Here is a 19,101-nt window from a genome sequence, read left to right on the forward strand (position 1 = left end):
TAGCTTCAATCAAATTCCCTACGTCTCAAAAAGGATCTCTCACATTATGATAGCATAATTTCATCTCCACCTCATCAATCATTAACATCAATCACACTCACACCACACACACACAATTCAAATCGCAACAGTTGGATTAAGTGTGCGGTAAGTTCACAAATCTTCATTCATTTTAATTATCATACACATCAATTTTGAAATACGAATGTGCGTTAAGGTGGGAATTGTATGTGTGTATAAATAGTTTTCTTTTGTCTTGTTTTTCCACCCTTGAGTGGAAATTATTTTCATTGATCCGTATCACAAATTATTTGGCAGGTATTCCATAAATTTTGTAAAAGATTTTCCTGGTTGGAAAATGTATCGCATCGTTTTCTTTTTGAAGGGGGACAAAAATATATTTACGGGACAAATTGAGAATATCATTCACAAACATTTACATATATCGGTTATTGAGTATTTATCAATTAATATGTTAATTGAATTGAAACCACAGATAAATATGGACGTCAAAATAGTGCAATTTATAGTGTGTTCTGCACAAATACTATTCTATATAGTGTGAAAAAAGTGTGAAATCGATCAAAGTTATCTGAAGCGAGGTGGTGAAATATCATTTTTAATGTAAAAAAAAAATCTCGAAGTACAATGAAAATTGAGAAAAATAGAGCTGATCGATAACACGTAAAATAGGTTACTCAGCATAAAATTATCTATAAAATAGCAGATCGATAACTTGTAAAATTGGTTACTCAACATAGAGTTATCGATTGAATAGCTGATCGATAACACGTAAAATATGTTAGCATGTCGCCAATTAAACATTTAGTACTTACATATATTTTATGTAACGCTCTTAATTACTAAAACGAAACCTCGGCAAACTGTGAGGCGTATTTGAATAATGCAACATGCAACACATGATTATCGATAACACACTTATCACATTGATCAAAACGACATTTAATTGAAAGTTATGGAACATCTGAATATCCTCTATATGCGATATATCGTTGAAAACATTTACATTGAATTGATATCTAAATATGGACGTCAATTTGGACTCATTTTGTCGATTAACACATACTATTGTAATATTGCTGGCAAGAGATCAGTAATCGAAAGAGTAATCGGGGGCGAAGAAATCGAGTAAGAATCGACAAATCGGGGATTGCCATTTGTATTAAGTATTCATTTTAACGAGAATATTGTCAACAGGAAAAAGTAGAATCGAACATTTTGGAGGTTGCCATTTAAAATCAATATTATTTACCATCTATAATAAGTAACGTTATAACTGCATTCAATATCGATAAACATATATATATATGGACGTCTATTAAATACTTCGTTAATTCGTGAAACACGCAGACAATTGAAATCGAAGATTCGTAAAGACTTAAAGCCGAAAAGAGATGTGAAAGGAATGAGTGAATGAGTGTCTTGAATGGAATGGAAATCGTTGATAGCAGAGACGATTAAGTTAGAAGTTATCTTCTCAAACATTAATTAAACTTCGCGCTCATTAAACTGCAGTCCCATTGATGACGTCGTAGACCTCGCGATATTGAGATTGGGACTGTTGAGATTGTGGTTGCTGTTGCTGTTGCGATTGCGATTGTGGCATATTGATGCCGGCAAAGAGACTGGCATGGGAGCGACGACGTTCGCGCTCGAGTTCATCGAGATCGAAGGCATCGCTGACCGCAAAGCTCGCACGTCGCTGCGCATCATCGAAGGCGTAAGCGCGCTGAAACTTGGGTGGATGCACCTGAGCACTCACAACTGGAGGCGCCGCATTGTTGGCCACATACAACGGCTGCGGATGATGATAGATGTTCGCATTGGCGCTTGAGCCGTGACCATAGTTCGATGGCGACGAGGGAATCGCTGCTGGCCATTGAACGCCCGATTTACTGGCTTGAGATGGCTTTGATGCTGGCAACAAATCCTCGTTGGGCCGAGGAGGCAACGGCAATGGCAGCGTCAACGTTGAGAGATAACGATTCTGTTGCTGCAACTGCTGCTGATGCTGTTGCATTAGCTGAGTGAAACGCTGCTGGCTCGCACTGAAGCTGCTCTGCAGCGAACCCAAACTGTCCTGGCTGCCAGCCGGCTGACGCATAAAGCACCGTGGGAGCGTCCGACTCTGGCCATGCTCCGAGGCGAGGCGCTGCTGTGAGGCCCATGGCCAAATCTCGGATTGTGGCGTGTGCAGTGACAGATTCGAGTTGAGTTTGCGCAGCTGTGGCATCGGCATCGCTGGCATCGGATCGACGCACATCGAGCTGCGGCGCGGCATTGTAAATTGTCCGGGATCTGTGAAAGAAAATACGAAGGAATATGTGATTTAAAGTTACGAAAATCTCAAGCGAACATTTCACCTTTAGCTATCTCAATATTATATAGCTTCCTCTTAATTGCAGTAGTTATGAATTGACAAGTAGATAATACATCAAATATACTAGAACTTTGCGAATGCAAAGACCCTGTGGTTTTAGAATTCCTTGGGGTACAAGCAATCATTTCACTTGTGAAGACTTGAAATATGCATATCATTTCACTTATTCCTGCTGTTTGAAATGTGAGATTCGATATTCTTATGTGCAATACATATTCATGGTTTTTACTTAATGAATACATAATACACATTTGACTTCTAGAGACCCTTTAGTTATCTCAAAATTCTATAGCTTCCTCTTAATTGCAGTAGTTAACAATTGGCGAGTAGATAATACATCACATATACTAGCATTTTGTGAATGCGAAAAAAAACTAGTGAACAGTTGTTGAGTTGACTTGTTGAGACCCTCTAGCTTTAGAGTTTTTGGCGTGCAAGTAGCTTGTTATATTAATCTATGCTTTTCCACTTGTGGAGACTCTTTAAACAGTTGGAAAATATGCATTTTTTCACTTTTTTTTCTGCTGTTTAAAATATTAGTTTCGTTATTCTTATTTGCAATATGTGTTGCTTGTTTTGACTTTATGAGTGCGAAAGTAACAAGCGAACATTAAACTTTGACCCTTCGCTTTGAATTGGTTTTCCGTAATTCGTTTTATGACTACAAAAGTTACAAGCCAACATTAGACTTTGAGAGTCCCTTTACTTCAAATATGTGTGCAGCTCTATTGCTTGGAAGTCGGTTTTACTAAGTCGTGATAGCTAATTCGTGTAATTAACAATTTATCACATAACTAGCAACAAGCGAACATTCGCTTCACCTTGAATACGTTTTAACTAAGGCGTTTTACTTTATGACTGCAAAAGTAACAAAAATTTGACTATGAAAGACTCTTCACCTTGGCTTTTACTAACCCATGGTAGCTAATTCGTGTGATTAACAATTCATCAAATAACTTTTTACTTTATGAGAACGAAAGTAACAAGCGAACATTCGACTTGGAGACCCTTTCGTGACACTTAAAAGGATATTCGATTATTTGCTCCAAGTACCTGGATTGGATAATAAAGATACGCTGTAACCACAATGAAATGAAGTAGATACCCTGCTAAGGATCTTAAAAGCACAGCCACAACCTGGACTCACCGGTCACTACGTAGAGATGATCGCCGTCTAGAGTGACGCCAGGTGGCGATCGAAACTGCCGAAATCCGTTGTCATCGCCATCGGCATCATCATCGTTGTTGTTGTTGCTGCGATCATGCGAATTCTCCTCGTGGGAGCGTCGCTTCGACGAATGCGACGGCAGTGGCGGCTCTGGCGACTCCACAGAATCTTCGCTAGGGATGTAGTAGATGTTCTTGGGCTTGGCTCGCATGCCGGCTCGCTTGCAGAACTCGTTGAAGAGCTCGTCCTTGGTTTTGCGGAGACCACGCTTCAAGCCGCAGAGACGTGCCTCGGTCATGTCGTCGTCTTCTTCATCGTGCTCCTCGCCGCGATTGCGTGGCAAGTGCTGTGTGTTGGTGGCCATGTTGCGTTGCTGTTTGCGCTGCAGCTGGGCACTCGGATTGAAGATGTCGGTGGCCGTCGAGACGGAGCGAGTGAGTGGAAACTCCTGTGGCAAATCAGCAAACGTCGCCGGCGGTGCGGGTAGCGGCAATGTGGCATGCAACGGCAAACGTGTTGCCGCTGGTGCTGGCGTTGGCTCCATGCACAGCTCGTTCAGCGACTTGGCAAAGCTGCGCGAATGCAGATTGCACTTGGACACCGCCGGCTTCTCGAAGAAGAAGCTGTTGAAGAAGAAGGAGAAGGAGCCAGGTTAACCTTAAGACAGTTTCAAGTTTTTTGGCACTTACCGTCGCTCCAGGTCATTGTGCAAATACAGATTCAAATTGGAGCCGCCACCACCACCAGCAGCAGCAGCAGCAGCAGGAGGAGCAGCAGCAGCATTGGGATGCTTGCGGCACGCATAGCCACCGGGCAGTGTTTGCGTGTTGCACGTTGCAGGCAACGGACCGCGACCCGCATCGTGCACTTGATGCAAGCGAGCGTTCATCGAGCGCAGCAGAAACTGTTGATACAGCTGCTCCTGCTGCTGATGCTGCGGCTGCAGCGGATCACGCGACTGCTGCTGCTGCTTGGCGGATGCATTGAGCGACTCCTCCGAGGATGCCAGCGCTGCAGCGTTGCCTGGTTGCCTGTAGCGCTTGTAGGAATGTGTGCGAGCGTGCTGCTGCTGCGACTGCTCCTCCTGGATCTTGGCATGTATGTTGGCCACGCTGAAGCAGGGCAAACGCTGTGGAAGAGTGGGGAGCAAAGGACAAGGACAACGTGTTCGAATGGAAAAAGAGGATGAATAAGTTACAGTCACAGTCAGAGGGAAAGAAAAGTATTATATTTCATTATTGCGTGTTGCAAAACTCATTATCAGAATCAATAGAAGTATAAATACAAGAAAGAAAGCTACAGTCGACTGTGAGATACCCGCTATCTATATTAAATAGAAGCTAATTACAAAATTTACTAAATTAATATACCAGAAAAATATTAAAAATCTACCAAAGGATATTTGGAATTTAACATTATTAATAGCCTTCTCATGATTATTTAAATTTCATTAGAATTCACATCAATATATGTATATATACTTTTAGTATATATTATTAGTATATATAGTGCAAATTATACCATATAGTGCAAAATATACCAGATTGTCAGCCAAATTAAGAATCATAGAAACTATAGTTATAATGGTCTGTACCCAAATTCCAGACTTTTTGTTTTTTGTCGATTTGGGGAAGCGAAAATGGGCGTGGCAAAAATTTGAAACAAACTTGATCTACGTTCAAACATAACAAATGCTATCAAAAAGAATTATATCTCCATCTCTTATAGTCTCTGAGATCTAGGTGTTCATAGTGACGGACGGACAGACAGACGGACATGACTATATCACCTGGTCTGTCAAATATATATATTCTTTATTGGATCGAACACAATTCTTTCTGTCTGTTACAGACATTTCCTGCATGCACAAAATTATAATACCCTTCTACCTTCTATGGGTAGCGGGTATAAAAATACATTCAGCACATCAAAAGAACTCTTTGATTGCTTAACATTCAAAGAATTGCTTTCACTTTGCTTGCTTGCTCACTTTATGTTATGTGATATGCAGACATGCTGCGACCTTTGGAAAAATGTATTTTGATGCAAAGATTCTTGGTAAACTGCAATAACAATATTGCATTGCTTTGAACTAAATTAATTTCGCCTTTCATGAGTGCTGTGATAATCATAATTATGAAAGGCGGATGTGACTCCTCTGTATGTGTACTTACGCTGTAATAACTGAATTCCTGCAGATGAATGTACAGAAAGATGTTGAGCACACCGACAAATTCGGTGGCAATAAAGCCAAATACGAATAGAAAGAAACTCTGACCGTAGGTAACCTTGAAGAGCGCAGGTTGCAGCGGAGAACGAGGTCGCAACTTCGAACCGATCTCTGCTTTTAGTATCGATATATAGGCTATCAAACCGATCAGCATAATCAGTCCTGCAAAGAGAAAATCATTAACGGTGGCATCATTAAAATTGATATTGAAATTTTGATGTTATCATTGTAATTTATCTTAATGCTATGTAATATGTGCATTATTTTTAGCATTATCAAGCTTTGGACTCAATGTTGGAATTTTATTGATTTGCATTAGAATTCATATTAATAACTTTGATATCATTACAATAAGCATTAGAAAGCGCTACAGTTTAATTTGGAATGGCGTAAGCATTAGCTTTACCAATAATATTGAATTTGAATTTACTTTAACATTCAAGTTTCAAATGCATTTGAATTATTATAGGACTTGGCATTAACTATCATCATTGCTAATGTGTACGATTTGAATCCTCATAACTAGCATTAATATTAAAATTATTATTATCATGAAACATTAATTTCTCATCAGCGTTAATATAAAAATTAGCATTGTAGTTGAACTTCCATTAAAGTTCACATTAGCATTATTTTTAAAATTAGCATTTTCATTAAAGTTCATATTAGTATTGGCATTAAAATTAGCATTTTCGCTTAATTTTCATTAGAGTTCACATTAGTGAAGTATTAATGCTGATATTGGCATTATGATTTACATTGAGATTTAATTTCTTTTGCGTATGCAATTAGTATTAGTATTGGAGTTAGCTTTATAATTGCATTTTGCATTGAAACTACAAAGATGGCATTGAAATAACTATCGAATGTTAGAATTAGCATTTGAAATAGTGTTAAGCGTTTAACTCTAGTAATCGCATTACGATTAGCATTGGAAATTTCATTGAATGTTAATATTATCATTCAGTTATTGCATTAAAGTGAGCAATTGTCATCAGTTTTATTATCCGCGCACTTACCACTCACAATGAAGAGGATGCCAGCAGTGAAATAGTAGAGACTGTTGCGATGCGAGCACGTGGGGATCAGAAAGATGATAAAGCTGATGACTAGCACAATGCCAGCGCCCAGGAAGATGGGACACGACTTGGTTACCGTATCTGCAAAAAGAGAGAGTTAGCAAAGCAAAGCTGTTGCCTGAATGCTTTGACCATGAGGGAGGAGGAGCAAGCGAAGAGGATAGATAGTAAAAAACGAAAAAAAAAAAAAAGTAAAGCGAAAAACAAACAGAAAAGTGAAAAGTGAAAGTAGCCACGTCGTGTGGTTTTTTGCCTTCGGCGCTGGCTCAGGTTCAAAATCAAAAAGCGAAATGCGAAAAGCGAAAAGCTTAGACCAACCAGCAAAAAATGTGCAAAAATAATACAAGAAAATGGGAAAATGTGAAAAATGTCAAAGAACAGGAACAGCAGCAGCAGAAGCAGAAGCAGTTGGTTGTCTAATAGTTTTTATGGTATTTTATTGAATATATGAAATTGCCACCAGCGGCGCCTTTGAAATTATTAACAATGCTTTTGCGCTTTATTTGTTGTGGTTGTTTGTTTGCTGCTTGCTAATTGAATATTTTCAGTTCAAAGATTGCCAATGAAAAGGAGACAAAATGAAAACATAATCAAATTGCAATCGAAATCAATATAGGCAAGACACACACACACATCGAAAACTGCGTAGGAAAACGGAAGATGATGATGAACAGAGACAATGGAAATCGTCTGTGTACAATAAGATTTGTTCTAAGCTTCTACTTTTACTTTTACTTCCACTTTCGAATGCACTTGCAGAATGTATTCATATGAAGTGCTCTTGGGGTGGAGAATGGTCCTTCTCGATTTTAAGTCTCTGCTAATCCAATTAGAAACGGGGGAAGCTGAACGAATAACTATTGAATTCCCATGAAGTATTGGTAGAACGCAATCTCTGCCCCCTTTCTCTCACTCTCACTCTCTCTCTCTCTCTCGCAGTCTTTGGTTTCTCTCTCGCTTCTAAGCATTAATCCCGGCATGCATTTAATTACCAGCAATGCTACGAATGGTAAGCTGCTGCTGCTCCTTGCTAATGGGTGTTGTCCTTGAAGCCAGCTTGCACCAACTGCTGCTACTCATCTCGCATTTAAGCGCCAAGGATTTTGTTGCGTACCAACAAACAGCAACCAACCAACAACCAACCAACCAACCACCAACCAACCAACAACCAACCAACCAACCAACCAACCAACCAACCAACCAACCAACCAACCAACCAACCAACAACCAACCAATGCAAATTCAAATACAAATGAAAATTCAAATGCAAAACGAAAATAGCAATGCAACTGAAAGTGATGGGAATTATTATAAATTAAAAATCCGTGTGCTGCAGCTGTTGTGTAATCCGACAACCACGCACACTTACTACTTACAGGGTATCGCTGGCGTCGAGTCGTGCGGATCCGGTTGATATCCCTCCTGGGGAAAGTAATCAATTTTGACGCAGTTGTATGTGTCGACATCCTTGCCTGCAAAAACATTTCAATTACATGCAAAACACGCAATAAAAATCGCTGTGTGTGTGTGTGTGTGTGAGGGTGTGCCACTAGCACATACCCTGTACATTTTTGAGATTTAGTTTTGTGAATGGTATTGAAGGTTTTTTGGCATTTGTGATTAAGGCATGTGTTTATTCGCCAGCTTCTTCTGTCTATATACATGTTCATGAGTTACAGGGTATGCTGGACTATATGCTTTGAACATTTTGCATATTTTGTGTACAGTTGTGTTCTAGAAACACTTGAACTTTATAAAATGTAGCTACTTTCGGAAATTACAGGGTATGTTGAACTTTATTTGTACCTTGTCACATGTGTTGTCTGTAGAGGTGCATACTGAATGTGATTAAATTATATGTTTGAACAATTTGAATGAACACCATGACTCTAATATACCCCACTGCTGCTCATGTGAAACTATAGGGTATCGGTGTGAGGCAAATAAATCAGTTGTGACAGCCCGAGTGCGAGTCAGAGTCACTAATTGGCGGCTGTTGCTGCATTTTTGTTTGTTCACTTGATTGACTGACACGATGATTGGTCAACTACCAACAACAGATGATTGACTGACTGACTGACTGACTAACCAGACTGATTGACAAACAGTTTGACTTGCATATTTTCTGTTGGTCGGATATTACTCTGTTGATTGCACTGAACGTGGCGTATACGCAATGTCATTGACTCGAGCATTTGTCTTCATATTCGGAAGTTGAAGTTGGGATGGAAAACTCACCTGGCAGCGTTGTGCACAATATCCAGAGGCTGGACTTGGTGTATTTGGTTAGGTAGACGCCATCGTCGAGTGCCTTGAAATTCGGCGTCCCATTATATTTTGCATTGGGCAGCTTCTCCTCCGTATAGAGCCATTGGGGGCCGGCCAATGCGGCTATAACAATTGCCACCGAAATGCTGCAAAAACGAGAAAGGGGAGAGACCCAAAAAAAAAAAAAAAAAAAAAGACGAGGACATCAAAAAGCCACTCTGCATACGTTTCTCTCGCTCTCTTGCTGCTGTCTCTTTCTTTTGTTGTGTGGCCTGCAGTCTATGCATGTTTTTCCACCGATAGCAACACCCACACATCCACACACACACACACACGCAAACACTTGCAGGCAACAGAGCCTTACAGTTTGGCAGCGCTTGTAATGATGTAAAATACCAGCGTGTGTGCTTCACTCCGCTCTCTCTCTCCCTCTCTCTCTCTCTCTCTCACTCTCTCGTGCGTGTGTGTGTGTGTGTGTCTGCTGAATGCTGATTAAAAATATCTGATGTCTGTGTCGTTAGCAGCAGAGAATAATTCGTTCTCTAAACTGAACACAATGCTCAACTAGCTCATACGCAGCAATAATCAAATATCATTATGTCATTTTGCATCAAGAAATCGGTGAAATGTTTATTAAAAAGATGTCTACAATGAGAACGCCATACTCTTGGAACGTTGAATCATAAACCATAAATTGCGCAAATACTTTACAGTTAACACCTAGCTCGTTAGAAAGCTACAAAGCAGTGCAGTATTATTCTTAAAATATACCAAATTAATGTACTAAAATATACCATTGGTAATATTTGGTATATCGGTATACTATTCTGGTATTATTCTTATATACCAAGTTAATACACTTCAAATACCACAGGTTATATTTGGTATATTTGGGTAGAGAGCTACAAAGATTTTCGCAATAACACAAATCGCACTAATTATCAATCAACAAGGTTATGGCCAACTTTTAAATAATAATTCGAATTTCGAAAATATTTTGTTAATTTATTCAAATTATAAAATAAAAAATTACTTTAAACTTTAAACTTTTGTATAATATTATAACTTTCTGCTATGAAACCACGATAATTAAAATAATTTAATTAAACCAAAGGCCTTTGTTAATTTAAATTATATTTCTATTTTTCTTAATCAATAATAAAATATTTACAATAAAAATAATTGTAATTGTATAATCATTTTTGCTCAATAAGAGTTTTGCTCGAGCAAAATAATTAACAATTTTGTATGTCGCACAATGTAAAACTATTGCCATAAACAGAAAATTATTAAACTATATTTTTGCAAATGAAATATCAACAATTGAAGTCAAAAAAAAAAAAACAAAAAAAATAAATAAATAAAATGAATCAAAAGTCAACATTTCCTTTTGATGCCTTCAATGCTTGCAATGACACATAATCAATAAGCCGCAAGTATGCAAATACTTTCTTCAATTAATTGTTATACTTAATTAAATATGCTATGCGCATACATATACATATGTATGACTGTATTTACTTTATGATATAATTAATAACTGCAAGTGTGTCTTTGACCAATTAATGCGTTGAAAATTCCGCACATTTGTGACGCATTTTCTCAATAATAATTCACTCGCTGCGCAATTGCAAAATTGCAGTTTAAAATTTAATTACCGCAAGGAATTAACGATTGTCTTGTGAAGAGATTAAAGTATTGAAATCGACATCTTTTTGGTAAACAGCAACACGTGGCAAATAAGCTCAGTCTTTGAGTCTGAAGTCTTAGAGTTGAGCACAATTCGAAATGAATTTAAATGTCCCTCGACTAATCAAGTGTGCCAAACTCTGTTCACTTTAATATATTTTAAGGAGCATTCAAGTTACGAGCTGGCAACGGGACAGCTAACCAAATGCCAAAAAAAAAAAAAAACACAAGGTACATGAAAGTATGAAAAAAAGCAGCAAGAGCATGAAATAAAAAAATGACAAGTAAAAAAGTGAGAAAGAACGTTAATGGGCTTCCAGTTCATATGCATATATAAATACCGCACAAATTGTTGGCTTAAAAAAACGAGTAGTCGAGGGTGCTCGACTGTGAGATACCCGCTATGCATATTCTAAAAATATTCCAAAAATCTTAAAAAATGTATGTAAGGTCATATTTGATGTATTGATATAGTATTTATTTATTATTTTCAAATAAACTGCTAAGCAGAGATTGATGAGTTAATAGAAGACGGGAAAAAAAACATAATCAAATATTGATTGGATATATTATATATAATATTTGGTATACTGATATACTAGTATACTCAAAATATACCATATAATACAAAAGAATAAACTGCATTTGACTATATTTGGTATGTTAATATACTGATATACTTAAAATATACCATAGAATACGAAATATACCTAAGGCTATATTTGGTACATTGAAATACCGCTACACCTAAAATATGCCATGGATGACAATATCGAGGGTTATATTCGGTATATCGCTCTATCAATACATTCAAAGTATACTATAGAGTACAAAATAATATACCAAATGTCATATTTGGTATATTGATATACTACAACGCTCAAAATATACCAAAAATCTTTAAAAATGTATGTAAGGTCATATTTGATGTATTGATATAGTACTACATTCAAAATATACCAAAATGTGAGATAGTACCCTCTAGTCATATTTAATAAAACCATATTCTAAAAACATATCAATTTAGTACTCCTAAAAATATACCAAAATATAACGAATGTAATATTTTGCATATTGATATAGTATTACATTCAAAATATACCATATCAATAGGCGTTTTTTATCATCCGAAAGTATTTGTTAAACAAGTAAGATAGCTACAGTTGAGTGTGACTGACTGTGATATACCCGGTACCCAAGAAAGCATAAAAATATACCAAATTACAAAATTCTAAAAATATACCAAGATTTATATTTGGCATATCGATGTATTAATATATTCAAAATATACCATTGAGTACTAAAAATATACCAGATTATCAGCCAAAGTTTCTAAGACCCCTAGTAAGTAGGCCTTTTAGCCCACACAAAATATTTCTTAAATAACTTCTATCTGATGGCAACCAAGTTTTCTGGAAAATTAAGGACTAAAGTTATTTTGGTATATACCAAAAATCGCGCTTCAGAGTTACGCTTTTTATTTGATTACTATAGATTTTCAGGGTCGGAAGTGAGTGTGGCACAAAAATTTGAAGCAAACTTGATCTGCGTGTAAACATTAATTATATCCTTTTTAACGTTTTGCATTCGTGAGTGCACTCATGCGACGTTCTTAACTCGTTTGCAATTTGCCTGAAGAGTGTTTTATTCAGCAGCGCATGAATATTGCATTCACTTGTCAGTCACAACAAGCATTCATAAGCATTCACTTAACTCTGCTGCATGATTCATTCGCATGGCAAATGAATGTCAGTCAGTCAAGACGTTTTCGGGCAATCGTCTGCCCAAGCGAGGGTCGCTCAACAAGTTGTGTGTTGCAGTCTTGCATTTGGGTTGCTCTTAGATAGCATTCGAATTTTTCGAGTGCATCGCTTTTAATTAGCACAACTCGAAGCTCGAAGCTCGATGCTTGCTATTGTTCTCTGCTGCCTAGCAACTGAAATCAAAATCTTTACTAATACAATGAAATCGAACTTGAAAGCAAAATCGATAATTATTAAACATGATTTCAATGCTCTCCCAAGGTTATTTATTTTGTGAACAAAATTGTGTGCGCAAATTGCGTAACATTTATGAAATAAACCAACAATATAATTGAGTTGAGTATTTCTTGGAGAATTTTATAATGAACTAATCTGTTTGAGCAGCAAATGTCAATTAAGAGTTTTGAATTTGCAACTACACTTGTTTTAATTGGAAGCAGCTTTATCAAGCTGTAATATATATTTAGCAAATATACCAAATTAATGTACCACAAAAATACTAAAAATAAGCCAAATAATATATTTGGTATATTGCTATATTACTACATTCAAAATATACCAGATTTTCAGCCAAAGCAATTGAGCACCATTCAGAAGCATTTCTCATATAAACGTTGCGTATACGTGATATTTTGGTTTTCTAGATTCAACTTAGCTGAACAAAGAAAATGTTGATTATATTTTAACCGCAGTTCAGTTCATCTTTTATTGTAACAAATTACAATTTAAATTTAATTTATTTATTTCCTTATTGCAATGAAATAAGTTAAAGAAATATCATTCAAGATAGTTAAAAATTTGTTTGTTTTATTACGAAAATTAATATAATTTAAAGCTTCAAAAAGTTGTTCATATTTCATAAAACAAATTCAATTTAATATGTATATTAACAGAATTTAAAGCCTTCACTCTTTTGCATATTTTATATGCATACATTTTTGCGTGTATTTTCTACCACATAATTTTTGTGTGTCTGCTTGACAAAGTATTTATGATATTGGCCTTCAATCAGCAAGGGGAAAGAAACCTGACAAATGCTAGCTGCAAAATCAATGTAAAGCTCTTCATGTGCGTTGTGATTGAGAGTGGAGTCGAGTCGAGACGAGAGTCCTTAACGTTTCTCGCACATCCGCTGGAAGGCGCTAAAAGAACTCGACGACGACGCGCGTATTTTGCACGTTTCACGTTTTGCCAGCAGAACAGCCAGAGAGCAAAAAAAAAAAAAAGAAAAGGATGAGGATAAAGGCGACAGGACAGTAAAGAAACAGCAGCAGCTGCCTTCGGCCTCGGCTTCAACTCTGCACTCAGAAGACATGCAGCACTATTCTGAGCGACATGATGACATCGTCCTGCGGAGGACGATGTCTCTGGCAGGACTCTGACGACTGACTGACTGTTTTACTTGTTCTTCGTCGGCCTGGCAAATAATTGTGTTAGCGACACAAATCACTGCAAAGTGGGCTTAATTTGTTCGCAAACTATTTGCACAGACTCTTGAGTGTTTCCAGCCTCCTTTCCTCCCCCCCTCTAACACATTTTCTTCTTCCTTCCCTTCCCTTCTATAACATTATCAAGAGCATCAACTTTTGTATTTTTGCTATGCGCCATTTTCCATTTCACACACATTTTGCATTTCGCTTAATTTAGGCAAAAAACTTTTTCGACAATGACAATCGCAATTTTGCGATTTCGCCCTCGCGCATTCTTTCTGGCAAATTCTCGCGCTTTCGCCATTGCTCACAAATATTTGCAAGTTCAACAACAACAATTTCTCAGCTCATTTTCTCATCTGCAAACATTTACAACCTTGCGCTATTTTCTATCAATTTTGTGTGTGTGTCCTTGTTTAATTGCTTTCGACTTTCATAATATTAATTAAATTACTTGCTTGTTAATTGCCATTTCATTTGGTGCTCTTAAATTTGGATTAAAACAATATTACGTATACGTAGTGTTTGCAATTTCTTAGCAGCTTAGCTGCAACTTGTTGTTGCGTATTATTTCTGCGAAAATTAATATGCAGCATAAGTAAATGCTTTGAAATGCAATCCAAACTTTGCGAACTATTGTTTATTGGAACTATTATTATTGTAAAAGTTTATTTTCGAATAAACTGCTAAGCAGAGATTGATGAGTTAATAGAAGGCGGGAAAAAAACATAATCAAATATTGATTGGATATATTATATATAATATTTGGTATACTGATATACTACTATACTCAAAATATACCATATAATACAAAAGAATAAACTGCATTTGACTATATTTGGTATATTAATATACTGATTTACTTAAAATATACCATAGAATACGAAATAATATACCTAAGGCTATATTTGGTACATGAAATACCGCTACACCTAAAATATGCCATGAATGGCAATATCGAGAGTTATATTCGGTATATCGCTATATCAATACACTCAAAGTATACTATAGAGTACAAAATAATATACCAAATGCCATATTTGGTATATTGATATACTACAACACTGAAAATATACCATAGAGTACAAAATAATATACCAAATGCCATATTTGGTATATTGATATACTAATATACTCAAAATATACCATAGATTGCAATATCGAAGGTTGTTTTTGGTATATCGCTATACTAATACATTCAAAATATATTACAGAGTACGAAATAATATACCTATTTGGTATATTGAAATACTGCTACACTTAACATATACCACCGAGTACAATAGGCTATATTTGGTATATTGATATACTATTACATGCAAAATATTCCAAAAACTACAATTTAAATCGAATGTATTATGATATAATATTTAATCTACAACGGAAAATGAAGAAACTGCTAAGCAGAGATTGATGAATTGATAGGGGGAAAATAAAACAAAATCAAATTTTAATTGGCTTCATTTCGATTGGTGCAGGTGTAAACTTTTTTAACATTGTTGAAATTTGATATTGTTTAAAATAAAAAATCAGAATCATAGTTTGATTGTCTTGATTTCAATTTAACAACGAAAAAATATGAAAGTTTATTTAGACGAAACATCAGTAATAAAAGTCGTAAGCTGCTGGTGAAAAGAAAAACGATTGCAACAGGCAATGACAGCTTCACGCTTTTGCGATGTCTATCAGTGCGTATACTTAATGTCGCTGTTGAGCTGAATTAAATCACTCACCTGGCTGCAACAGGTGTCAACAGCCACAGGTAACCACTTTTGGCTTTGCCACTCGCGCTGACTTTGCCTGTCTTGTTGTTGTTGTTGCTGATGTTGTTGCTGTTGCTGTTGCTGATGCTGTCGTTGTTCATCGTGTCGACAACATGCGACTGATTGTCAGCAACAGTTGCTGCTGCTGCCTCTTTTGTTGGTGTTGTGATGGTGACAGTACGCTGTTGTCTCTGCTGCTGTTGTCGTGTTTCATTCGCATTGTTGTTGCTGCTGCTATTGTTGTTATTGTTGTTATTGGTGTTGCTGTTGCTGTTGTTGAGCTGCACATTATTAAACTGCAAATCGCTCAAGCTGCTAATGCTGCCAAATCCTGTCGCCGGAATGCTGCCCGAAATTGTATTGATGACGCCCGTCTGTTGCTGCTGCTGTAGCTGCAACTGTTGTTGTTGTTGTGGGGTGCGCTTAAGGCAACCGCGTGGCAATGTTGCATATGGCGATTGCTGCTGCTGTTGCGGCGGATAACTGTGCTCGATCGAAGCGCTCGTTGTCAGCTGATGTTTGCCCAATTGCTGCTGTGCATCAGCATGTTGCTGTTGCTGTTGCTGCTGCTGTTGCTGTTGCTCGTAACTGTTGCTTCTGCTGTACTGTGCGCTGTAGCTAACAAGTTGTTGCGGTTGCTGTTGCTGTTGCTGCTGTTCGTAGCTGTTGCTTTGTTTATACTTTATGATGCTATTGCAATGTTGCTGTTGCTGTTGCTGCTGCTGGCTGCTGCTGCTGCGTGGCGTGGGCAGCGTACTGATGCTGTTGATGCTGTGCGTGGAAGCCACGCGAAACACATTTGGCACCGTTGGATGATCACGCATTTTCACACAGTCACAAAAAATACTTAAAAAAAAAGAAACGATTGCGTTGGCGCCAACAAAAAAAAAAAATGAAAATACACTATGAACACAAGTGATATTTGTGGCTGTTGCTGTTGCTGCTGTTGTTGTTGTTGCTGTTTTGGGATCTTGGACTGTTTGCCACGTCAACGTGCGACGCGTTTAACAACTGCTCAACGACTGAAATTGCTGAACGGATGCCAACAAAGCCAGCCAGGATGTCGAGTCCTGAGCAAAATAAACACGAACAGCAGCCGAGCAGAAAGCAACGAAGGGTTCGTGCGGCGACACCGCCTCACTGTGTGTGTGTGTGTGTGGCATGGGGCATGGGGCATGTGGCATGGGGCATGGAGCAGGTTTTGGCTGCCTGAGTGCCTGACTGCCTGGTTGACTGCTGGCGTCGCATCTACGCAGCTCAAAAGCGATTATAAAACAGCAGCAGCAGGAACAACAGCAACAACAATAACAGCACAGATTGCAGCTGCAATTTGAGCAACAACAACAATAACAGCTCAAGTTTGAGCTACAAGCAAAGCCGCAACAAAAATAGGAAAAGCAATAACAGCAACAATCACAACTGAAAGTCGCAGCAACAATAGCAGCAAAGTAAATGTAATAACAGCAACAACCACATCAAAATAGGAATCTTCAAAGGCAGCAACAAGAACAATGTTACAGCAGTTACAACAGCAACAACAATAGCAGCAAAGTAAATGCAGCAAGAGCAACAACCACAGTCAAAGTGAAGCCAAATGCAGCAGTAACAACAAGAACAATAAGAACAACAGCAACAGTAACAATAAACAACAGTCAAAAGTAGAAGCTTCAATAATAGTGACAATAGCAGCGTCCACAGCAATGTGTTGCATCTACAACAGCAACAACAACTGCAAGAGCAGCAGGTTCAAGTCACAGCAGCACTAGCAGCAAAGTAAATAAAGCAAGAGCAACAACCACAGTCAAAGTGAAGCCAAATGCAGCAGTAACAACAAGAACAATAAGAACAACAGCAACAGTAACAATAAACAACAGTCAAAAGTAGAAGCTTCAATAATAGTGACAATAGCAGCGACCACAGCAATGTGTTGCATCTACAACAGCAACAACAACTGCAAGAGCTGCAGGTTCAAGTCGCAGCAACACTAGCAGCAAAGTAAATGCAGCAAGAGCAACAACCACAGCAACAATACCAGCAGCAACAACTGTAAGCACAACGACAACAACCACAAGAAACAATATTCAAAAATAGAAGTTGCAATATTAGGGACAATAGCAGCAACAAGAGCATTGTGTTGCACTTGCAACAGCAACAATATGTTCAAATCGCGGCAAAACTAGCAGCAAGGTAAATGCAACAATAACAGCAACCACAGTCAAAGTTAGAGGAACAACATTAGCAACAACCACTATAAGAGAACCAGAGAAAAAGTAGTTGCAGCAACAACACAAACAACAGCAGCAACATCAGCAGCAGTAACAACAACCACAGAAAAAGTAGAAGCTACAATAATAGAAGCATAAGCAGACGGTACATAATAATAACAACAATTTCAAGAACAAATGCAACAGTAACAACAACCACATAATAAGTTGAAGCAGCAACAACATTAACAAAAGCAGTAACAACAACTGCACGAATCTTTTGTAGTTACAACAGTAACAACAACAATAGTGACAATAACAACTTCAGCAATTTGGAGCAGCAGCAACAGCAACAGCAATAGCAGACGTTTGCTTGCAACTTCCGTTGCTTGTTGAAAGTGACTTCCGGTCGCTTTGGCATCTATTTATAGTACATAAATGACACATGTGCGTTGCATGTTTGTGTGGATATGTGTGTGTGTGTGTGCAACGTTTCCCCGCTCGATTATCCTCGCTGCTGTGGCTGTCGTTGCATGCTGCACTTTAGCGCGACGCGTCCATTTAATTCAATTCCCCCACATGATTGAGACTGTGATTGGGATTAAGATTGAAAGGGAGAGCTGCCACGAATGTGGGCCACAGTTTACCACATTCTACATGCCACATGCTGCCTGCCACACAGGTGAACAGTTAAGTGCAGCGAGCGAGAGTAGCTGACCAGCAGTTGTTATGTCTTTAACTTTTGCTCCATTTTTATTGCATACTTTTCGTGGCAAATGCGCTTTAAGTGAAGATCATTAAAGATCATCTTTATCAAGAAGAAATGCATAAACAGATAAGGATGAACCCGAAAACTACAGTCGAGTGTGCTCGACTTTGAGATACCCGCTTCTCATTCTCAATAAATGAAAAAGAATAATATCGACTATTCTTAAAATATACCAAATTAATATACCAAAAAAATACTAATATATACCGAATGTTATATTTTGTATATTTATATAATATTAGATTGAAAATACACCATATAATATACAATATACTATATTTAGTATATTGATATACTACTAATCTCACAACATATCATAGAGTACAATGTCGATGGG

General features: G+C 37.6%; 1 protein-coding gene across 1 annotated transcript; it reads right to left on the bottom strand.

Moving 5' to 3' along the window:
* Positions 1 to 634: 634 nt before the first annotated feature.
* Positions 635 to 16,643, bottom strand: LOC117575342 (uncharacterized). The gene is given in 10 exon segments (XM_034259507.2): positions 635 to 2,319; positions 3,549 to 4,192; positions 4,259 to 4,698; positions 5,744 to 5,961; positions 6,819 to 6,959; positions 8,255 to 8,350; positions 9,117 to 9,292; positions 15,762 to 15,830; positions 15,832 to 15,872; positions 15,905 to 16,643. Coding segments are annotated over 10 exon segments (3,330 nt in total). The 5' UTR covers positions 16,616 to 16,643; the 3' UTR covers positions 635 to 1,525.
* Between the last annotated feature and the right edge of the window lie 2,458 nt (positions 16,644 to 19,101).

This window comes from Drosophila albomicans, chromosome X, assembly GCF_009650485.2.
Source record: "Drosophila albomicans strain 15112-1751.03 chromosome X, ASM965048v2, whole genome shotgun sequence".
NCBI classification, from domain to species: Eukaryota; Metazoa; Arthropoda; class Insecta; order Diptera; family Drosophilidae; genus Drosophila; species Drosophila albomicans.